General features: G+C 35.9%; 2 protein-coding genes across 6 annotated transcripts; both read right to left on the bottom strand.

Annotated features, from left to right (window-relative positions):
- Nucleotides 1–114: 114 nt before the first annotated feature.
- LOC104907880 (uncharacterized) lies at nucleotides 115–3,214 on the bottom strand. The gene is made up of 6 exons (XM_010696902.3): nucleotides 3,092–3,214; nucleotides 2,910–2,997; nucleotides 2,599–2,689; nucleotides 1,605–1,689; nucleotides 708–864; nucleotides 115–447 (listed from the first exon to the last, which is right to left on the bottom strand). Exons 1-6 carry the CDS (start codon nucleotides 3,131–3,133, stop codon nucleotides 332–334), a joined length of 579 nt encoding a protein of 192 aa, XP_010695204.2. The 5' UTR covers nucleotides 3,134–3,214; the 3' UTR covers nucleotides 115–331.
- Nucleotides 3,215–4,619: 1,405 nt separating this feature from the next.
- LOC104907879 (hypothetical protein) lies at nucleotides 4,620–23,310 on the bottom strand. Of its 5 annotated transcripts, none has more exons than XM_048644341.2 (10): nucleotides 22,759–23,310; nucleotides 19,072–19,181; nucleotides 17,722–17,813; nucleotides 17,472–17,645; nucleotides 15,438–15,548; nucleotides 14,762–14,848; nucleotides 14,403–14,534; nucleotides 7,864–7,984; nucleotides 5,400–5,800; nucleotides 4,620–5,304 (listed from the first exon to the last, which is right to left on the bottom strand). In XM_048644341.2, exons 1-10 carry the CDS (start codon nucleotides 22,783–22,785, stop codon nucleotides 4,823–4,825), a joined length of 1,737 nt encoding a protein of 578 aa, XP_048500298.1. In that variant the 5' UTR covers nucleotides 22,786–23,310; the 3' UTR covers nucleotides 4,620–4,822. The 5 variants fall into 5 exon arrangements, with proteins under 5 accessions (XP_048500298.1, XP_048500301.1, XP_048500299.1 ...); XM_048644344.2 differs by lacking the exon at nucleotides 22,759–23,310 and adding an exon at nucleotides 21,067–21,691 and having other exon boundaries at nucleotides 19,089–19,181; XM_048644342.2 differs by lacking the exon at nucleotides 22,759–23,310 and adding an exon at nucleotides 21,067–21,689.
- Between the last annotated feature and the right edge of the window lie 808 nt (nucleotides 23,311–24,118).

Raw genomic sequence — 24,118 nt, forward strand, 5'->3', positions numbered from 1 at the left:
TTATTATTGTTTAAAATATTATTTATATATTTATTACATCCAGTTCAGTTTAGCTCAGCTCCAATAAGTTCAGTTCAGTTCATTTCAGTTGTTTTATGTCGAAGAGAACAGGCCTTTAGTGCAAATAGTGACACCTTTCGTCTTATATTATTTACAAATTACAATACTTTGACTGTAGAAGGCGAATGTTTACCAATCTGATCACTAGAAAACATCTAAGCTAAAACAACTGCAAATAAGAAAATAAGTTCACTAAGTAATTGGACACTGGAACCTTAAACAGGTAACTAACCAGATCTGGAATTACGCGATCCCAATATTCCATCTGCTCTTATTTTTTGGTGAGAAGATCAATCATGTGAGAGTGAACCCTTTCCCTATATTCATCTCTGTTACTTGGGTTGAGTGTGTAAATAGTTGCCCCAGGATGATTCCTCAGCGTTGCAACTGCACAACAAGTAATTTCCAACGATCAAGAGGATATTATTGAATGCAATATAATTGAGCATCTCCACAGCTTTGATTTTGTTGAGCACTAGTTACGAGTTCTTAAATGTTTCGTCTTCCTTTCCTTTTTGTATAACCAAACAACCCCAAAGGATAGCAAGTCTCAGAGATGGCAATACAATGGAAAAACTCCTATGCACCTTTTTGAATGACATTTGTATGACTCATGAGAGAAGCACAAAGTCACTAAAGTACCATACCTCCCGGTATATCTCGACCATATCTTGCAATTGGAATAGTAGCCAATAGAGGGATATTAGAGTTCAAGAGTCTCAAGACTGCAGGGAGGAATGATGAACTGTACAACTCCATCTTGCCAACTTCATCAATAACAAACAAGTCTGTATCTTCTTTAATCTGACACAATAGAAGTAAGTCATTGAAGTTGCGGGAATGCCAGAAAGTCGACAGATCAACAAACAAATGTCGAAAAGCAGTTACAACCTCATAGGTGCTGAAAGCACATAATATTTTGCCCGCTATAAAAGTTTAGGACGGATCCTTAAAATGGTTTAGGATTTATGCATAGCACCATGGATATTCCCTCCATCTACAATTATCCACATATAATAGCAGCATAACACTATGCTAGGAATTCAACTAACAACAGAAATATAGGGCCAAGGATAGGAAGTTATAATTTCACAGTAAAACTACCAAACAAAACTCTCATTCTTTCGAGAGGGTGTGTGAGTGTCTCTCCCAATCTTTCTCTTTCTACTTAATTCTCAGCATACCCTCTCTCCATTCTCCTTACTCCTATTTATAATTATTCTAATTACAGAAGATCGCTCCTTACTCTACTGCATAACAAACTCAGCAACTATTTACAACTTTAGCTGCAGAATAACTAACTCCCGTGGTGCAGCATCTTTGAGTCATTAACTGATTGGCCCTCTTGGTATATTTTCTAGCATAGGTAATTAGAGTAGGAGACCTTGGCTGATTCTTTGCACACTAGTCACATATTGAGCAAGAAAATTTAGCAATTTGTTTGGTTTATTCTGTGATGATAATTTCATTGGGGAGATATATTCCATTTGTCAAAAACACAAGCTAGAAAAAAAACCGTGTAGAAAGTACAACAAACAAAGTACCTGTAATTCAGGCAAAGCTACAGATTCAAAAGAAGCGACATCCACCCGGTATCTTCCAACAGTAGGCCATCGTGATGATTCAGGGCTGCCATAGTTCAGAAATGTGTTAGATATGAAAGGAATTGTCCTATAAATCCAGAATAACAAAGGGTAATTCTTCAGCGAACATCGAAGCCAAAGCTGAACAGAAAACATATAAGCAGTTGGCAGGATTGGGGAGACAAGCAGTAGTAATCTCATCAAACAATGATTTCACAAGAAAGTGAAATAACCAAAACTGCTTCTTTGTTAATCCATAAATAATGAGAATCAAAAACAGGTAACTAGTCCAAGTGAAATGACAGTAGGCTATGTTTAGTAGAAATTGTCACATAATTTTACACTCATCCATATAGCTCTGATAGGTTGCTGCATGCTTTCAGAATCATAGGACTTTGAAACCACCATATTCAAACAACCAAGAATGAATTGGTGCTAAAGCCAAACAAAATTAGGTAGTGGAACACCCAAAGTATTACCAAACAGGTCGAAAGTAAAGACGATTATTTGCCATTTTCTTTGATCAAGTTCAGATCATGAAAAATTATACCAAATTAGGTAAAAAGAACCCATAATTAATACATAGATTATCTCAACTGGGCAAACCACTAAACTAAGGGTGTATTCAAGTCCAATAAGTTTGGATAAGTTGCTATACATTATAATAACTAACAAGTTCAAAGAAGTTAAGATAAGTTCCAATAATTCAAACACCTTATAAAATAAGCTTCGATAAAGTTCAAACAAGTTCTAATAAGTTCAAGAAAAATCAGGCGAAGATAATGCACAGCTAAGTTAAATGAGACCCAATTCTCAATCGATTTCGTTATCGAAACGTTTCACTTCTCCAATCCCTTGACTAGATATAGGTGAATAACAATCATTTACCACAATCAGATAAAAAAACTTGTCTAAAAACCAGTAAAATTATCAGGGTATTATATATATATTGTACCTGGGACTGTTAATAGAAGCAAGAGTACATCTTTGATCATTTACAGTTATCACCTCAAAACCAACCCTCTCATTTCCTTGCCTGATCTCACCTTCCAAATTACACCATCATATCATTATTATAATGATTCAATTAATCAAAACTCAAAACACTTTCAACCCTCAATTAGGAAAAATTGAATTGAATAATCCGAACTATGGGCCTTTCGCTTTTAATAATTCTAAAGACGAGTGATAGTTGGGATTATTCTAATCAATTTTTCAAAGTAAATATAGTGCACTTTGAAATTCTTTAAAAAGGAGAATACTTACGAGTGTAAAATCCTTGGACTTTCAAGTTGGGATTTGAAGCTCTGAGATTTTCTAAAACTCTAATAATCAGGGTTGTTTTTCCCACACCCTATAACATAGAATTGCAGCATAAAAAGTTGATCCAAATGAAAGAAAAAGAAAAAATCGGAATTTAACGACGAATAATACAGTGGATGACTTACTGGGGAGCCTGAAACTAGAACGCATTTGCCAGGCGTTGCCATTAGAATATAACCAAGCAGTGTTTCATTGGATTTTGCTAAATTTTTTTTTTCCCCTCCACCGGGGGACCTTGGTAAGAAAAAATCTTACTCGACCAGCACCTATAGTTGGTTAGCCAGTCCAGCTACATAGGTCAACACTTGAAAGTATGAGAAAAATAAGAGAAATTCCTACTTCCAAGCACTAGTAGGTAGTGTGGTTCGAACTTGTGACCTCAAAGTCACAAGGTGAGTTCCCCTCCTTTGATTTATTTTGCTAAATGTCGTCTTATTATTTCTTACTAAGATCATGTTCTTTTTTTTAAGTTGGTAAGATGAAGGACCTACTAAACGGACATTTCGCACAGGTATAACCAATCAAGTTTGCGGATCAGACTCCTTGGAGGGAGGGGATGGTAAGGAAAACCTGATTCCAAAGAACCTCTAATGATGTTTAATCACATGACATTGAAATCATAAGACCAGATCTTTAATACTAGGTCAAACCCTGTATAAAAATACATGTATTTGATACCACTATGTTATTCATTTGATACTTGACTTATAAGTCTACAACAATAAGAAGGATATTCAAATTATAATAAATCTAAAGTTTCAAAACTTATTGTTAAGGATTTTAAATCGAAGGTCGGTTCCAAAAATATTGATAAAAGTTTCTTTTACTCACGCTTATTTAAATTTATCTTTTGTTAATATTTTAATTACCTAACATTTTAGATACAAAGAAATTACTTTAATTTCAATGAGTTTTAGTAGTTGGAGGAAGTGCTTTGTAAAGGAAGAGGTGGCTAGATCGGCCAACAAGGCTCCATTTGGTTTAGAGGAAAACCTTTTCAATGTAAGATTTTTTTTACGAAAAATACTTCTTAAGGAAGAACAAAATTGTAAATTAATATTTCTTAGTTCCTTAACTAGAAATTAAAAAGTAATTGAAATAACATGGAGGGGATCATCAATGACACAAGGAAAATGGAATAAACAAAACGTTTTCCACTACAAGGAGAAATATTTTTCCAAACAAAACAAAATAAAATGAAAAATCCGCTTTTCCTTTCAAGTATTTTTCTTCCCAACTAAACAATTTCTTATACTATGTATATGATTTAACTTAGTTGATAAAGTCTTAAGATCAAATCCAATTTACAACATTGTGCTTAGTCGTTTTCTAATACCCAAAAAAAAACTTACATTAACAAGTTGTGCCTAATTCTGAAACGTTCTAAGCAAAAATTATTCAGTTAATATACAAATGTTATATACATGGCTCTGAATGTTGTATATCAAATAACATATATTGTAATCGTATATGAAAGTTCCCTACCTTACATTATTAAGATAGATGATATGATACCTAATTTTCATGTACAACTTTTCTGGTTCTAATTGCATTTATGGTTCAATATATAATATTGTGGTTAAATAACAATATTAATAGCGCTGAACAATATCAAAGGCTAACAGCAGCAGCTGCAAAAAAAGACTATGCACAGAACAGGAAGAAGGGGTCACAGAATATACAAATTTCCCATTGAATTAAGCTGTTTCTGTGATTCTGTCATATATCAAAAATAATTGCTACTGTTAGCTGCAAATTTCTAGAATGACTGTACATTTCTGGTATTGGCCTACTGTAAAGACATCGATGCTGCAGAGCGAGTAATTACATGTGATATTTCTGCCGTAGCCAACCTCCTAGACGTCGTCCACTTCTTCTTTGACATCTGTTTTCGAACAACCAACTTCATGTACTTGCATTATTGCTGCAAACCTGTCGAAGCTCTTTTGTAGTTCTTTCTCGAATTCCAGTTCATCTTCAACACACGACGATATGGTATAAGGAAGAGATGTTTCTTCTATGGCATCAGTCTGCTCTTTTTTTACCTTGATAAGAGAGAATTCAAGAGCTGCTCCTGCTGCATTTTCTGATGATGCTTTGATCTCCAACTCACCTTCTTTCTGGTTCCCACAAGATTCATATAAGGGTTTGGGGACAACCACATCAACTGTACCCACTTCATGTCCGCCTAACATGTCTACATCCATGTCTTCGGCTTCATGCTCCTCATTTATGTCTCTCACCTCTGAATTTTGGACAAGCATAATTTCCTTTGGCGCAACTCTGTTAGCGTCAGAAGGACAAAATACCCCCCACAAGAAATGCTTTTGGTTCATAACTGCAGGGGGAGAATAATAAGAGGAAACCGAAGATAATATCATTAAGTTGAAAAGAAGTACTCGAAAACAAAACAAGTCTAAGAATGAAGCTTACAACGGGATTTCTCTTGCAAATGTTTAGAAGAAAAAACAAACAACTCCACTTCATCAATGCAACGACTTCTCATGACCAAGTCATGCCCATCCACGTACTCCAAAATGGAATAATAACTTTGTTCATGTCCACAAGTTGATTTACTAGGCAATGCAGAACCTCCTTCCAGATCGAACGTCCTAGAGGGAAAAAAATATAGTCCAATGTCAAGCTCACCAGGGACATCATCCTCGAAAAAATCCAACCAAAACTTCTGTCGGGGCAGCATTTCAAACACTAGTGTCATGGGAAGTTGTCTTGACAGCTCATATACTCTTCTCCGAAGTTTACATGAAGGATGGGCTTGAATTTCATAGAGGAAACTAGACGATAAACTCTCAGTGATGATCTTAAAAGTTCCCCTGTCAAAGCAAACAAGATTTGAGAACTCAGATCAAAGAGAATAAAAACGGTAGAGATGAAGAATTAGCAAATATTATCACGACATTCGCACTTAGAAAGTCATTAATTGGAAATGTTAATGGTAGAGTTCATTTTTTACTATGTTTAGCATATATCAGCTATGATTTAGTAATTGTCAAAAAAAAAAAAAGCTATGATTTAGTAGCATTTGCTGATAATTGACTACTGCATAGTTGAATAGTTCTGCAATCTAGTCTCCAACAAGCCGAGAGAGAAAATCTTTCTATTAATTTGGGAGGGGGGGGGGGGAGGAGGTAATTTTCTTCCCAAATAAAATAAAGCTTATAGTCATTAGAGAAGGGAAGAAAAGATTAACATAAACAGCATGTATGCAGCAGGCTGAAACTTGATCACACAGAGAGCAATCAGAACTCTGAACTCCAAATTACCAGGCATTTCTATTTATGCTAGTACTAGTTATTTCTGTAGAGGCTATGGCCTCACTAGCAAACCTCAGTCCTCACTCCTCAGTCCACCCTTGTTTATGCCATTGTAGTGCAACCAACAGGGATCAGGTTTATCATAATCTTAGTAATTATATATCTAACTGCTTCACTAACCCCTTACTGACACCAAACTACAGATTAGAAGTACTAACAGGCTACAGCTTGATACATAAGATGGTTTCACTATGCAAAAGCATGCATGTTTATGTCAACCCCAAAAAAAATCCAGGACTTGTAATTTTCACATATGATGATCTACTCCACCCGAGCACAAAAAATTCCGAAAAAAGTTCAGGAATGTGTAAGAACACAGAAATTGGATTTTCAGCAAATCCATAGAAAAATCAAGATGAGTAGAACTCTTCTAAATTCTAAGAAGATGAACCCAAGAAATTGATAATGACAATGATACTCAATACTACTATTACTAATGATAATAGCAGTAGTAGTAGTAAAATAACAGTAACAGCAGCAATAATTGCAATTGAGTAAATATAATTTCTGCTTAGAAAAAATAAATTTCATTCAGCAATAATTGCAATTGAGTAAATATAATTTCTGCTTAGAAAAAATAAATTTCATTCAGCAACAATAAGTTCATTCAAAAAATTCAATTGAAAGCATAAACCTTCCGATGCTGAGTTTTGTCTAGAAAAAGGTAAGGTAATAGTTATACATATATAACAAGAAAAAAGATCCTCGTCCTCGCACTCATACTATAAATGGAAAATCTTAATAGCATCTCTATATCTATGAGTTAAAAAACTTTTTGTGACAGACTCTTGGATACCCAAATAGATAATTGCATAACCTAATCAACTGAGAATGTCTTTATGTTTAGCTACAGAATAGTGGCAAATTCCAGGTTATTATGTCCAATCTCCAAAGAGAGGGAGAAAAGGCTGTCCACCATGTCACTAGAAGGCATCACAAAATAGTACACATCAATTGTTAACCTATAATATTTCCTTTCAAGTTTCATGTGGGAAAAAAAAAATCATCAATTACTTTTTTATACTTCCTCCATACTGTTTTAAATGAAACATTTGCTTTTTCAAGCAACCCAACGCGCTTCTTTAATCATTAATACTTTAGTTGTGCACACGTAAAAAAATATATAAAAAGTTATAATTTGATAGTATGCATCGAGACGAATCTAACAAGATCCCACTTGACTATGTTTTTCTTAATATAATGGCGATAAATTGGAGTCAAAATTGATCAATGAACAGTGTCATTTCACATAATGTTTCATTTAAAACAGAACGGAGGAAGTACGAAATTATGGCACGGTCACATAGAAATCTGAAGATAAAACATGACAATTACTTAAAATAAAACCACCTAAAAGTTCTTTTAGCTTCAAGTGTGTTTCTTCCACCTACAACTAAAACATTATCTTCAGTGTGTTTCTTGAATAACTCCACGTCTCCACCTAAAACCACCTCAGCTTATTAAATTTTAACTTCAACAAATGAAACTTATAAGGCATCATAGATGACATTCATGACAACTGCAATTATCTTCAAAAGTGCCAGAAGCTAAGTGTAACTCACTTCCATGTTGGATTGGCAGGAGGGTTTGGTAGATATCTATCAAACACCGTTGTATCTCTCGGAGACTCCGTGGCCTTAAAAACAATATTCTTCGGCTCAGCCACAACAGAAACATCCAAACCTGCACAAGCATATTTTCTTTTGTCAAAAAAATTTTAATTGTGGCATACAACAACCAGAGAACAATTTGATAGAGAATATATTTAGAATATTATTTTCTCACATGTTTAGGATATAGTTTTATCATTATATGTTTCGGTTCCTAATATCGTTAGGATGAGGATATTGTGACCATTATATATTTGATCAATGGAATTACTCCCAGATTTGAAGAGTTGAGATAATCTAACATGATATCAGAGCTTGAGAAGAATACTAGAGTTTAATTATTATTTTTTGTCTTTCCCTAGGATCGCGCAACCTCCCGTTGCTTCCTCACTGCCCTTCTTCCCTTCTTCGTGGCAGCATCACTCATCATCCCACAAAACTCTCTTTTATTTTTCTTTTGATTCCCTTTTGAACCTGCCAGTCCACCACTTTTCTTCCACCTACAACTATTTCCCCCTCATCTACTGCCTTGAGCCATGTGCCCACGATATCATCCGACACTCTCGGTCAACAACATCAAGCATGATATCCCACTCATTCTTGATCATGAACGTGTCCACTATTCCAACTGGGTTGAGTTATTCGAAATTCACTGTCATGCCTATGACGTGTTAGATCACATTGATCCAACTATCAACGTCCTGCAGATATCTCCACCACTCTCTGGAAGCGCCTTGACTCTATCATTAAAAAGTGGATATACAGAACCATCTCTGCGAATTTGTTACAGACCGTTCTATACCGCGGTGCCATCGCTCAAGAAACATGGGATCAGATTAAAGCCATATTTGAGGATAATAAACACACCGGGGTTGTTTATCTTGAAAACTAATTTAATTCATTACACTTGAATAATTTTGCTGATATTTCTTCCAAGTGCCAACACTTAAAATCTCTAAGGCATCAACTCATTAATGTCGATCAAGATATCTCAAAAACTTATTCTACGTCTTGTTGGTGGATTGTGAATACTGGCTTTGATACTGTTGCTTCCCTTATTCAGCAATTTAATCCGCTTCCGTCCTTCGAAACAGCCTAGTCCCATCTTCTTTTGGAAGAATCTCGCCGATCGAACGGCACCACACCTCCCCCTCATCTTCTGTTGCTCAACCCGATTCTGCGCATCTCAACGCCCCCACGCCATCGTCCAACAATCAGCAGCACGTGGTGGTGGCGACCATACTGGTGGCAGGGGCATAGGAAATCGCAGCAACAGGGGAGGACGTTGTTATGGTCAGCCAAATCACTAATAGGTCCTCTAACTCCAATCAACAACAGCAGCTAGGGGTGGGTGCTTATCGAGTGAGCCGAGCACGAATAGCACCGGACTCGGCTTGACCTCGTTAAACTTTTCATAGGCTCGGCTCGTGAGCTCGGCTTGAGCTCGTGATTAGAATTTGCGGCTCGAACTCGGCTCGTCAGCTCGTTTATGCTCGACTCGTGAGCTTGTTTAGGCTTAACATAACTTTTTTGTTTTCTTTTTAATTGTTTTTACCATTTTTTTATCTTTCTTCTATTATATACCTTAGTTAATATCTTTAAAAAAATACTTAATAAAATTTTTAATATATAAAAAAAATTAATATAAAATATTTTTCAATATAAAATATTTTTTTAATATAAAATTTTTTTTAATATAAAATATTTTTTTAGTATAAAATAATAATCGAGTTGTTCACGAGCTTTACGAGCCGAGCTTTGCCTAGCTCAGCTCGGCTTGTTTAAGTAAAGCTTCAACTAGTCCGAGCTTTGACCGTGACGAGTCCAAGCTACTCGCAAGCTTGTCAGGCTCATTATCACCCCTAACAGCAGCAATTGGGGTCTTCTCCTTGGGCCGGCCCAACATAACAGCAGCCTTCCTGGCCACACTTATGGGCTCAATTCCAAGCTTGGACTCACTAGCAACAACCATGGGCCACGCCCCATGGCCCTTACCCAACACGTAGACCCTCCTAGCAAAACTGCTCCAACTAGGCCCAACTACGCCAGCTGAACACATCAGCAAGCATATGCTACTGGTCCCTAAGGTCCTCTTATGATAGCCACTATGGGCCTTCAAAATCCTAATGATGGTTGGTACATGGACTCCGACGCCACTGCTCACATGACTCATAATCCAGGTACCTTTATGCCTTTGTTTAATTTAAGCATTAATAATCATATTTTAGTTGGCAATGGTAATCGCTTTTCAATCACTGGTTATGGTTATGGTTATGGTTATGGTTATGGTCATGCTACCCTTCCCAACCAACCCATCATGCTTCGTGATGTCTACCTTACCCCTCAAATAATTAAAAACCTTATTTTCGTTCGTAAATTTACTACTGATAATTCTATTTCAATTGAATTTGACCCTTATGGGCTATGGCTTTTCTGTGAAGGTCCTTCACACGGGAAAATAATAACGAGATGCAATAGTTCGAGGGACATATCTAGTCATCAATGTCCAACCTGCATCAACTTGCCTAGCTACCTTTCTTGCCACCATATCTTCAAATATCTGTCACAACCGACATGGTCATCCTCATCCTGGAGCCTCATCTTTACGTTTTCTTAGAAAGAATAATAGTATAGAATACATAAAAGATTTAGGAAAACTCCTCAGGTACCCCTGAAGTTTGACGTAATTTCTAAATTACCTCTCAAGTTTGAGAAATTCCTTATATATCCCTGAACTTTAACTTCGTGTTCAAAGTACCCTTACTAATGACAGTCTGTTGATCGATGTTAGGTGGAATCTGTATAAACCTTGAGGATCTTTAGTACTGATAGAGGTTGGAGAATATACTTGGGATTTCTTGCGAATTGTCGTGCGACATAAATGCTAAAAAACCTAAATTCTATCAACAATGTCATTAGTAAGGATATTTTGAACACAAAATTGAAATTCAGAGGTATCTGAGAAATTTCCCAAATGTGAGGGGTAATTTGAGAATTATGGCAAACCACCGAGGAATTTTCCCTAAAGATTTTAGTTGTGATTTTTGCAATCCATGTCAGATTGGGAAACATATTCGACTCCCTTTTTATGATTCAAATACAAATATTGTTTGTACTTTTGATATTATTCAGGACCTTTCGACATCCCTTATTATCAAGAGTTTGGGTCATGAATATTATTTGGTGCTCATTAATGACTTTACTCATTATGTGTGGATCATTCCCCTCAAATTTAAGTCTCAAGCATATCAAACATTCATTAACTTCATAAAATACATCCAAACTCACTTTGAACGACCATTAAAGCCTTTCAAAGTGATCCTGGTCGTGAATTTGACAACAACCTTTTAAACGATTATGTGTCAATAATGGTATGGTCTTTCGCTTTTCCTACCCTCACACATCTTCCCAAAATGGTAAAGCCGAAAGAATGATTCGCACCATCAATTATATCAAACGCACATGTTTCATGCCTCGCTTCCACCTTCCTATTGGGGCTACACTCTCAAAAACATAACCCCCTTTGAGGCCTTATTCAGCAAAATACCATCGTATGCTCACCTTAGGGTCTTTGGTTGCTTATGCTATCCCAATCTCTCATCCAGTGCCAAACACAAACTTACTCCTCGCTCTTCACCTTGTCTGTTTTTGGGGTACATCCCTAATCATCGTGGGTATCGTCGTCTTGACATCACCACTCACAAAATTATCATCTCCCATCATGTAAATTTTGTTGAAAATATTTCCCTCACACAAACATAACCCACTATACCCTTGGTCCTTACAATTTTTTGGCCAATGATGACACAAACATATCTCCCGTCATGTAAATTTTGTTGAAAATGCTTTACTACATGGAGATCTCGCCACAAATTAAGATTTAATGGTGACCTTGAAAGGCACAAAGCTCGTCTTGTTTGTGATGGCAGGTCAGAGGAGGTTGGTGTTGACTGTGATGAGACCTTTTGTTAAACCACAAACTATTCGCACTGTTCCTATTCGCACTGTTCTTAGTTTAGCAATGGCTCGCAAATGGTCCATACATAAGTTAGATGTCAAAAATGCTTTCCTACATGAGGATTTAAAAGAAACTGTTTATATGCACCAACAACCAGGGTTCATTGATAGTCACACACCTGACTACATATGTCGCCTGCGCAACTCTTTATGGCCTCAAACAAGCATTTCGTGCATGGTATCAACGTTTTGCTACCTTTTTACTCCATATGGATTTTGTCATCACCAAAAGTGACTCTTCTTTGTTCGCTTATTCTCATGGCTCCAATTACGCATAATTACTGCTCTATGTAGATGACATTATTCTAACTACTTCCTTTGATGCTTTCCGGGAATAAATCATCACCAGATCAAAAACTCAGTTCCCTATGTCCGATTTGGGTCCTTTGAGCTACTTTTTAGGTGTTGTTGTCACCCGATCCCCCTCTTACATGCTTTTATCTCAGCAAAAATATGCACAGGAAATATTAGAGCGTGGAGGTATGGATAGTTGTAAGCGTGCAGCTACTTCTATGGACATTAAGTCTAAATTTAGTGTTGATGCCGGTTCTCCAGTTGCGGATCCGACTCAGTGTCGGAGTTTGGCAAGTGCTTTACAGTACCTCACTTTCACTCGCCCTTACATCGCATATGCGATCAACTAGGTAGACCTTTTTATGCACGACCTTCGTGTGTCTCATTATGATGCGTTAAAACGCATCCTGCGTTATATTCAGAGTACCATTGATCATGGGTTACATTTATATCATTCTACTTCTATGTGCTTGATCACTTATACTGATGCTGATTGGGGTGGGTGCCTCTCACTTGTCGTTCTACTTTGGGCTATTGTTTTTTTTTTTTGGAATAATCTTATTTCATGGTCTTCTAAGCGTCGGTCTACTCTCTCTAGATCCAGTGCAGAAGCCGAATATCGAGGTGTTGCTAATGTCGTTACTGGGTCTTGTTGGTTAGGCAACTTACTTCTTGAGTTACATTGCCCTCTTCGTCAGGCTAGGAAACTCTTGTCTATTGTGATAATGTCAGTGCTATTTATTTGTCTAGCAACCCAATCCAACATCAACGCACCAAACATGTCGAAATGGACATTTATTTTGTTCATGAAAAGGTTGTTTTGGGGTAGGTTCGAGTACTTCATGTACCTACTAGGTATCAGTTTGTTGACATTTTCACCAAGGGTCTACCACGACACCTTTTCATGGATTTCAAATCCAGTCTTAGCGTCCGATCTCCTCCCACTATGACTGGGGGGTGTGATAGAGTACATTTAGAATAATATTTTCTCACATGTTTAGGATATACTTTGTATACTTTTATCATTATATGTTTCAGTTTCCAGATATCGTTAGGATGAGGATATTGCAACCATTATATATTCGATCAATGGAATCACTCCCATATTTGAGGAGTTGAAATTATCTAACACAATTGTTTCGTGGCACGGCAACTAAACCTGCTTTGATTAAGAATAAATCCAATCAGTTACTGAAACTCTAAACTCCTATGTAAAAGGAACATATAATGGAGGACATGGAAGCAACCTCTACAAAAAAAAATTCAGCTTTTAGATTATACAACCACGGCGTGCTGGATATATAAGCACAGTGCCAAAACAATGATTCAAGTAAAACTTTGGTCCTCGAACCCAGACACTTACAGTGTGGTTACATGTCTGGATATCTATATGTAAGACCTTGACACCTCATTTGGTAAGCAGTAAAGAACGGTGGTAAGTAATGAATTGAATCATTGATAGGTAAACTTGTGAAGGAAGTCTTAGCCCAATGTCTATGGTAATGCTTGTTTATCCTCAAATACCTCTTTTTCGTCATGAATTTCCATTACCAAAAGAAGTAACAGAATTTGTGAAGAAAAACACGTGTTCCAAGGAAGCTCCATTACTGAGGGCATTGACATGAGACTTAAACTATGATCCTAACTAGCTACAAGTGGAGAGAAAGGTTAGCTATTCAGATCACCTTATTGAACACCATTTCTATCGATTTACTTAATCTGTGATCCTAAACAAGCAAAGTTCCACATAGGAGACATGGTTGTACCGAAAAAGAGCATTTTTTTAGTATTGGGCATCAAGCATTCAACTGAAAATTAGGTGCCAGAAGAAACAATTTACCTTTCTAAATTTGGGAACTGGGAAGCTCTGGCTGTATGGTGGTGTCAGAAAGATTTTACTAGGAAAGGCAAATATTATGACTATGTACACACAAAGATATGCTTTGCAATCGAAAAAGCATAAACCTACAAGTGTAAACACAGGTAAAAGGATCTGTAATTGGGAATCCTTTGTTATGATTTAGCATCAAGAAAAGATTAAAGTGTAAAGTGATCAAAAGGCATTCATAAACATATATTGATGTGACTTTATGATAAGCATTTTGAACCTCAACTTCCCTTTATTAGATTAGAAACTTCATGCTCCCAAAGAACAGGAAATCATATCCAGATAGACATACCTGAACTTACAGTAGGAAGAGACTGGACTATCAGAGAGGTATTCCCTGAATTTACGTCATCTTTTATAACATTTTTACGAGGCATACGCTTAGCAGTTGGAGGGACCGTACATAATTGTCGTGCATGTCCACCTGGAAACAAATATCAAGTGGACTAAGTTGAGACGTATAATTTCTGGTTGGTGGCTGAATAATAAAGCTACAAGAAGAATGAGGTAAAGAATCAACGGTTGGCATTTCTTTGGTTGCAAGGTAGCATATCTTACTAAGCAAATTCAATAAGCGGACTTAATGTATTTATAATCATCTTAGACCATTAATTGGCTGATTGACGATAAACTAAATGCCTCTGAGCATACCTGAAATTACTCCAGGCTTCGGAAGTTTCCCAAAAGTTAACTGCTTAGCAGTTGGATTCTCCCCACGATGTTTCCGTGCAGGTCCATCTGAGAAAAGCAGAAAGGTCGAGAGCTTGAACTAGCAATAAAATTTTGCTGCAGTAATGCTACAAGAAAATCTAATGTAAAAATCCGAGCTCGACAAAGAAAATTTGTTTTAGTAATTTGGTATTTATTGTACTTGGAGGCATACTCAAACTACTGCTAACAAGAAAAACTTGACAACTTAACAAGGGCTTCTTTACAAAAAAGTGGGGATGGAATGGGTAATCCATAGGCCATGATCAACAGAAAGGAGACAAGTGATGGCAAGCTATTTGCATGCGCCATATGACAGTTTACAAGTGTAAGGATCGTGCTCGACCGCACCAGTTCAATACAGGATTAATATTCCATAACATCTAAACTGTACATGCTCAGAAAAACATATAGGACCAAGCCAAATCCCCTGCACCCAACATTACTCCAGCACTATTCTTTATGATTCCGATATGACTCCAAATTTCAGTGTAGATTGTTTTCTTATGAAGTATTAGTCTGCTACTATAAATATCTTTATCCTTCCATCAGAAGCATGTTATACTAGAGAGCCCTTTTTGCACGACATACAGGTAATAATTGTGCAGATGAAGCTTACCTGTTTCCTTCCGCATCATAGTATTTGATGTTTGCACATCTTTAGCAGAATATTTCACTACAGGTGAGTCCCCCCAACCATGCTCTTTCTGGAATACAGTATTCGCTTTCTCTGCCATAGAGATCAAAGTGTCATGTTTTGATTGGCAATGCCGAATATATATATTTTTAACAAAAAAGAAAGAAAGAAGCTACTTGGAGAAGTCATATAATAATGTGACTTAATTTTCTAAGATGTCATCTCAGCAAAAGAAGACCTTTCCACTCAGAGTATTACCAGATCTAGTAAGAGCTAGTAAGAATAAGGTCAATAAGCTTACTGAACCATTTCTTAGAATCATTACTGACGAAAAACAGCTTATATTTCGTAATCTAGTCAATTTTCAAAGACTGTTAAGCTACCACCAGTATTCAGCAACATATGAAAAGAATTGATGGGGAAATTTTGTTGGCACACAATGATTTGTCAAAGCAGGAAAGAGTATTATCACCGAAAAATTTTCTAGGCATTGCTGTTAAGCTTAATTGTTTTACACGGCTTATATGAGAAAACAATAGTACAGCTTGACAGCCTTCAATAGATTCACAGCTGATATTCGGAAATTGGTTGAATATAGAAAGTTGTAACTACATAGTTCCGCATTCCTTAATGCATTTTAAAAGGTAATTAGAATTTAAATCAATGAAAGAAGACAAAGGTAAATTAAGAGGATTAGGAGTGTCAATTGATGTAATGCCTCAAAACTCCTATGCAAAAACACCATAAAGAAGAAAGAAACATGACTATCCACAAAGCTAGATAAGCTGGAACATCTAGGACAAATGGTTTGTTGTTTCCTTTCAACCACAACATCTAAGATATAGCCATACAACTGCAACATCATAACATTTGCCTCCCCTTCTTACTCCCACAAGTAGCATAGTAATCTACATAATGTCCAGGAAGGTCCATAAACAAGATTATCTGATTCTAAAAAAAATGACAATGCCAAGCCTTTCCCAAGATATGGAATCGGCTGCATGAACCAAAAGTTTATTTCTTGCAATCGTCCGAATATCCTGCTCTTACATTCACTTCAGCTAATGTGCTATATGCTCTAGAAATACCATTTTACTCGTATCGTATTAACTCTGTCCACCAAAGTCATCTTTGGCTTCTCAAGTCCCCATGATCCCAACTCTTCAATTTCTTTATCAATGCATACACCGGTGGGTGTTGCACGTGCCCAAAAAAATGTAGCCAGTTCTCTGAGTTCTCTCTTAATCTTATCTCAATATTTGCAACTCTAATCTTCCTTTGAGTATCTACCTTGTGAAATTAATCGTTTAAGGTGTTCCCACACGTCCATTTGAAAATATGCACCTCTGGGGTACCCATCTTCTAAATGATCCTTCCTCAATGCTTAGCATTCTGGTCATATAATCACGATTGTCTAGACACCATTCTATAGAATTTTCCCTTTAACCTTAGAGGTACATCAAGTTTGCACAATCGCTCTCCATTTGAGCCCCACGTCGTAAGAAATACTTTGATCAACATTTCTCTAAAATATCGACTCAAGGTACTTAAAGACTTATTTGAGCCACTTCAGCCATGCGAGAAAAAACTTGATTAATATCTTACTACCTCTAAACTATCGACCCAAGGTACTTAAAGACTTATTTTGAGGTACCTCCTCAACATCTACATCCTCCTATGGCTTCCTCTCAGTACTATATTCACACTTCATATAGTCAGTTTACTATGGCTTAGGATAAAAACCCTTGGGGTTATACTTGTTTCCATAACACTAACTTAGCATTCATCCCAGCACGACTTTCACTGCGAACAGCATGCTACCATAGTAACTTATCCTGGATGGCCCATACTAATCCATCTATTACTGTTATGAACGAAAGGACTTAATGCATATTCCAGGTGTAGTCCGATCATGATCCGGAAACAAACTCGTCTGACCTTCATAAGCACAATTATTTACTCCATAAGATAGAGAGTCAACCCATATAAACCTCACCAGAAAACGGCTATACTTACTTGAAGTGGATGCCCCATGTCCATAATTCGATTTACTTGGTGATGAGGATGTCTTTCTCATTGCTCCAGATTCTAGGGACCTTGCTTCCTCAGGTGTTAAATACTGCACCTTGGATTTTTTAGGCGGTTTCCTAATAAATTGTGTCCCTCTCACACCACTCTGTTTGCTTGAAGCTGCAGAATAAATAAGTCATTTTTAGAAATCTCAAGAAGTATTGATATGCATGCTTTCAGAGGTACAAAAAAATACCAGGTTTTGACGAAAATATCTCCTTGGAGGAGTCACATTCTTCACAAACCCATTCTCTCCGATCGCCTCCATACTTTACTTTCATGCAATAACTGGAATATAAAATGAGGCTATAAAACATTAATAATCTTTTAGCAATTAACACTTTATCCGACAGATGCCAATAAGTGATGATTGAAGACTATGAATCAAACAAAGGAGCTGCAACAAGTGGCAAACAACTATCAGACCATGCTGTGTTTCATCTATGTAGAACATCAACCAAACACTACTAAGTTATAATTCCTCTAGAGTCTAGGTCTCTATTCTCTATACATTAATGTTGCAGCTTGAAGCAGCAATTTTTATAAAATCATGAAGGTACACCTTTTTCCAGATATAAGGTTTGACTTCAGCTTTTCTTGAGGGGAAGGTTTGACTTAAGCTTTCAATAATTTAAAGCAAGATGAGGAAAAGACCGCTTCTTGGAGTTTTTCAACAATCTCCATCAAGAGGTATTATGGTGTTGCTTGGTTGGAAGCTATTTCCCTTTGAAATACAAATTCCTAGGAAACACATTATGGGTGTTGTGTTTGGTTGGAGGGAAATGGGAGAAGCATAGGAAATACAAATTCCAAGGGAAATTCTATTTCCCATGAAACATGGGAAATCACTCACCAAGCCCCCCCTTGGTGAGTAATTTCCTAGGAAATGCAATTTCCTATGGTGTCAACCAAACAATTTTGTCTAATTCCTAGGAAATTAACAAGGGAAAAAAATTTCCATGAAATGTACATTCCCATGGGAAATTACTTCCCATGTGAACCAAACGAGGCCTATAATATTTTTGCATTGTTACACTATCTCCAAAAGACAAGTTTAAGATGCAATTGATTACTTCCTCTTTTGATATACAAGAAAAAATCAAAGGTGTTTCCTTCACCCGGAAAGAAACATTACATCTCCTAACTGCATTAAGAGATAATAACACTATATGATTCATGGTCCTATGTAATTAAATGTTATCTTTCTCTTGTCTTAAACACTATTATTTCCTGAATTTGGAAATAATTGTCTATAATATTTTTGCATTGTTACACTCTCTCCATCACCCAACTAAGCACAAATATTTATTGACTATTACTATCTTAAGAGAGGTGACAGATTTCTCTAAACATACCAAATCAGTATATATGACAATTATTTCAAAACAGAGGTCACAAACTTTAAGATAAAAAGAGCATTTCATACGAGAAAAATCAAACTAAGACAGATAGATCGACATCAAAAAAAAATGTGACAAGTAGGTGCTTTTGAAAAATTAAAGCCCTGAATCTGCAGTAATTAGAAGAGGTGATACTGATACAATACATGTGTTCACGAGTTACTTTGCACTTGGAGCAAGTTAAGAGGGTCACTTCTTCTGGATCTGTTTCGCTTTCATCCCAGCCAATATCTCCACATATCTCACATGGTTTTCCCTGTACACCAAAAAAAGGCAGCAAAAAATCTCAATCTACATAACTCATAAAATCGTCGCTCTAGCAAGGTAATGGATGTAAAACCATCATTAGTCAGTATGTAATATTTGAGGATGGCCGTTCCTAAGTAGCATTTGGCTTCAACCATTTGTAATACCACAAAATTACTTCAGTCGTAGCATTTCTAAAAATTCATCGGTGCAATACAGATTTGTACCAAGGGGGGCAGATGCAAAGGCTGAAGCAAGGCTCTCTTGCATAAGCTATGTGCTTCACCAGGTTGAATTTATAATACAGGTAGCTAAAATCTAGTAGCCAATGTTCATAAATGAAAGTAATTTATGTGACCGCAAGTCATTTAAAACTGATCATGTCACTTAAACTTTGTTTTCATAGGTAATTTAACTCAGTGTAGTTACAATAACTGCAATTGCTGCTTCATGTACAGTGGTCAAATAAACTTTGTCAAAGATTCAACGCCAAATAAGACAATTGCAGAAATGCAAGAAACATGGAAATATATGTTTCAATGACGATTGACGACAACATTGAAGTAACAACCACAAGTACACTCCCACATGACACTAATCATAATGAAATTGCAGATACAGAAGACTGCACAATGACATTCATCACCATCACCACTGACCCTTGAGATAATTACAAACTGATAGTGCATGTCTAGTTCTCTACACATGATGAAGAAGACGACAGCTAATAGGAAACGAACAGACTAATATGTGCATGTAGCAAAACTGAAGAAATTAACAAACTAGGCAAAAACTTGGAGGGTCCATATCTTGAAACCCCAAGGTGACAGCATAAACAAGATACAAGCATATCAGCAGAAGTAGAGACCAAGTTTCAGACTTTGGGAAACGACTACTTGACTAATTAGAGTTCCAGCTTCAAAAGGAATGAAGGCTTGGCATTAACTAATTCACTTGATGAATAATTTCAACCTAATGAGCTAGTAATTTACAAAAGAAAATTTATGCAGCATTAAAAAATCTACCGCGTTCCAGAATTATATTGAAGAAAAAGTCTGCAGGCTAAATAAAAATTAGGAAACAAGTGAAAGTATAGTGATGGCCCTGCTTGATGCCAAATAAAGATAACTAAAAAATAAAGGGAAAGCAAAAGAGTGATACAATCTTCAAATACTCTTCTCCCCTTTCAAAGAAAATCAGGGAATTTACTCAAAAAACTATACTAATTAGAGAGCAATGACACATTTATCTAGATGTATAGGGAAAAACAACATTTAGTCTTAATCTGAACTTGTGTATATATCAACATCATAGTACAATGAATTTACCTGCCTAAGAGTGCATGGATATTATATTAAAGAGGTTATATGAACCAAATTTCATTATTTTAAGGATAAGTTTGAACTCTTGAAAGCTTTCAAGTTCAATTTCAACCTTTTTTTTAAAAAATCAAGTTCAAATTTCAACCTATGGACATTGTTTGACTGCAATATCCCATTGGTATTAATCTAGTATTCCAAATTCTTAATTTGCGATTATGCAATGACAGAGAAGAAACATGTGCTGAAAATTGATGAAGGCTTAGCTCAAAAGCAGAGATCGAGGTCTTATGTACTTCAAAGAATCCTGCACATATCGGATCCCCCGTTTATAAGACCCAATAGTCTTATCAACTACTTGTACATACTTAAGACTTAAGAGTAATGTCTTATATATATCAACAAAGTAAATCAACTAAGAGAAGCTGCCAGTTCAGTAATATTTATGAAGAATTTAACTTTAAATAAAGCAAATGTGCAACCCTATGGAAACAGAGAGACAATGTTGCTAGCATAGTAAGCATGAAGTATGAACTACCAATCACTCAAAACAAATATACAAACAGAGCTAATTACCCATTTTTCAATATAAAGAAAGCAAGAAACATTCTTTTTTTTGTTATCCAAAGAACTAAAGCAAACCAAATCTCTAATACTAACTAACTTTGAGAAAAAGAATGTGATGGTATTTATATAACATCATATACATTTTTCAACCTTGAGATGCAATAATTATGCAAGTTACTAACAACTCATAAGTCATAATACACAGGAACAAGCCAAAAAGAAAAAGCAAGGTTTAAATGAAATATATGTCATCATTTAATATCAGAGAAAAGTCAAACTCTACTATACTCACAATATACTCCTAACATAAACACAATGAGCCAAGTTGAATAGAAAAGAAGCTTGACAATGATAAATATATGCTATAATAACACTAATTAATATACTTCATATGCAAAGACATTCTTTAGAGTTCTGTGCAACCCCATTACAATAAAAAATATATAAAAAGAAAAAACTTTCTTCTCTTTTTAAATTCAGAGGGACTGTTGATGTGGGGCATAAATATAATGAAAGAGATTGAAGAAGCCGAGGATTAAGATAAGCAAGATATACTTAAAAGTTAGGGCTTTGTTTGTTCCTTCCTTCACCATGTCCTATCACTATTATACTATAAACTTTTTATTAAAAGTTCAGGAGATTCCTGCTGTTGGGACAGGAGAGTTGAAATAGTGTGGGTGAATGAATATTGATTATTAGTATAAACACTAATAAATGCATTCCAAATAATTATCAACAACAAGCAAATCCCATTAACACTTTAGAGTTTTTCCACTACTTGTTAAAAAATTAGTAACATCTATTTATTAGACGCGAATTTGTTAAGAAAATAGCAGTGTCTATATATGAGACGTGGATTTGTGTCTAATGCCCCTTTTGGTACCAATTGTTGCTTGTTTTACTAATGCAAAAAAATATGCAACATTTCTACTAATTTCTAACACACCCCAACAAAAAAAAAAAAACAGTGTAATGGGTCAATTATGCCATCCAAATAACTATCAAGAACAAGCAAATCCCCAAAGAACTTACGAGTTTTTCCCCTACTTGTTAAGAAAGTAGTAACATCTATCTATTAGACGTGAATTTGTTAAGAAAGTAGCAATATCTATCTATGAGACGTGGATTTAGCGTCTAACACCCCCATTTGGTACCAATTGTTGCTTGATTTTACGAATGCAAAAGACTGTGCAACATTTCTACTCATTTCTAACAACTCCATTAAAAAAAGCAAAATGAGTCAAATTAACCAAAACCCATTGTCCACCCAACATGTGTAACATCACATTCTTTAACTCCTTGTACTCACAAAAATATGCAAGAATATCCCCTCAAGAAATAATATGCAAAAAAAAGCAACTCTAAACATACGCTAGTTTAGGAGGCAAAGAAAATTCAAAAAAAAAAAGACAAATTCATTTTCACTGCATAAAATTAACAGTCTTGATTTCACATAATTCGCAAGAAAAAACACTACAAACAAACAAAAGTATAACCAAAAAAAGCATAAAAATAGAAATACACTGAGCATTGAGCAATGTAGATTGTGGGTATTGTAGCAAAAAACTTGAAGAACAATTATATAAAAAAAAAAAAAACGAAACTTGAAGTAATCAAACAAAAACAACAAAACAAGAAAAGAAGAGAAAATGGGTTAAAAAAAATACTCCTAGTAGTATTATGGAATTGGGGTCCCATTACCGTATTATGATTTTGTGGGTCACCCATATTTCTTTGTTTCTATATTCTCTCTCCTCAAAATCCTGGTAAATTTAATAATGCTGAAGAGGTTTGAAGCAGAGTACTGAAGGCGACAGGAAGAAGAGAGAGAAAATAAAAATGGAGAGCGTGGTAGTAGTGGAACTGTGGAACTGTGTGAAAAAGTTGGGTGGGGTATGAGTATTATTCTTATTATTATTTAAGTTGGAATTTGGAGCTAAAATTGGGGGAAATTGATTTTCCGTACATGGGAATTGATTAGATTCTTCAAGTTTTGATTGGTATTCCAAGATTATTATTCTCGTCTTCTAAATTTTAAATTAATGCCATTTTTTATGGTAGATAGAGTCATAAAAGTATAATCTACCCACTCTAATAGACATTAAAAATGGATAACCATTCCCCTCAAAAAAAAAAAAAAAAAAAAAAAAAAAAGGATAACCATTATGTAATTTGTTTTGAAAAAAACCCTAGCCTCCCCTCTCTTTTTCTCTCTCTCAAATCCTAGCCTCCCCTACCCTTTCTTCATCAATTAGGACTTAGGAGCTGCCATGCATATTTTCATTAAGGGTGTTCAATGTCGGATATCGGATCCGATCCGAAAATCCGGATATCCGAAAATTTCGGATCGGGGAAATTGCGATCCGAATCCGATCCGAAATTTTCGAATATCCAAACTTTTCGGATCGGATCACCGGGTTTTCGGATCGGATACCGGGTTTCCTGATCGGATCACGGGTTTTTCGGATCGAGTACGTAAAATTTTTTGAAAAATCCCGATCCGAAAACTCGAATTTTTTCCGGATACCCGATCCGAAATATCCGAAATCTTAAAATCGGATCGGATATCCGAAATTTCGGATCGGATTGGCGGATTTTCGGATCGGGTATTTTTACACACCCCTAATTTTCATCCATGGTAAGCCCATTTTTCCTTTTTATTTCCAGTTTTTAATTCATTTTCTTATTATGTTCAATAAATTAGTCTCTCTTTATGAGAGTTTCTCAAACCCTGTTATGGGGTTTTTAGTTTCTGTTTTGGAAATCTCCTTTTCCCCTATGGGAGTTGTGAGTATGTTTTTTTGTTTTTAGGTATGAGAAATCATTCTCATTGGTTGAAGTTCGAGACTCAACATAAAGGTATTGGAATCTCGGATGCGGTCAACCTGACTCGATCAAGAATATTCTTCCTAAACTATATCAGAATGATAGACTTCCTCATCAATAGCTGTTTGATTCAGCAAATACAAGAGGGTTGTGTTGTAGTGTTCGATCTGGTTCATTGTAGTTTTTTCGAAAACGAATTTGATTTAGTCTTGTTTAATTGTATCTTGTTTTACTT

The sequence above is a fragment of the Beta vulgaris genome, chromosome 5, assembly GCF_026745355.1.
Source record: "Beta vulgaris subsp. vulgaris cultivar EL10 chromosome 5, EL10.2, whole genome shotgun sequence".
In the NCBI taxonomy this organism is placed as follows: domain Eukaryota; kingdom Viridiplantae; phylum Streptophyta; class Magnoliopsida; order Caryophyllales; family Amaranthaceae; genus Beta; species Beta vulgaris.

Excerpts from the sequence above, each read along its gene's own strand:
- LOC104907880 (XM_010696902.3), bottom strand. The coding sequence starts at position 3,133 with ATGGCAACGCCTGGCAAATGCGTTCTAGTTTCAGGCTCCCCA. Across the intron at positions 2,998-3,091 it reads TTCTAGTTTCAGGCTCCCCA|GGTGTGGGAAAAACAACCCT; the intron begins GTAAGTCATCCA and ends TCTATGTTATAG. Across the intron at positions 1,690-2,598 it reads GCTTCTATTAACAGTCCCAG|CCCTGAATCATCACGATGGC; the intron begins GTACAATATATA and ends GAACTATGGCAG.
- LOC104907879 (XM_048644341.2), bottom strand. The coding sequence starts at position 22,785 with ATGGGTGACCCACAAAATCATAATACG. Across the intron at positions 17,646-17,721 it reads GATATTTTCGTCAAAACCTG|CTTCAAGCAAACAGAGTGGT; the intron begins GTATTTTTTTGT and ends TTTATTCTGCAG. Across the intron at positions 14,535-14,761 it reads GAAGCCTGGAGTAATTTCAG|GTGGACATGCACGACAATTA; the intron begins GTATGCTCAGAG and ends ATTTGTTTCCAG.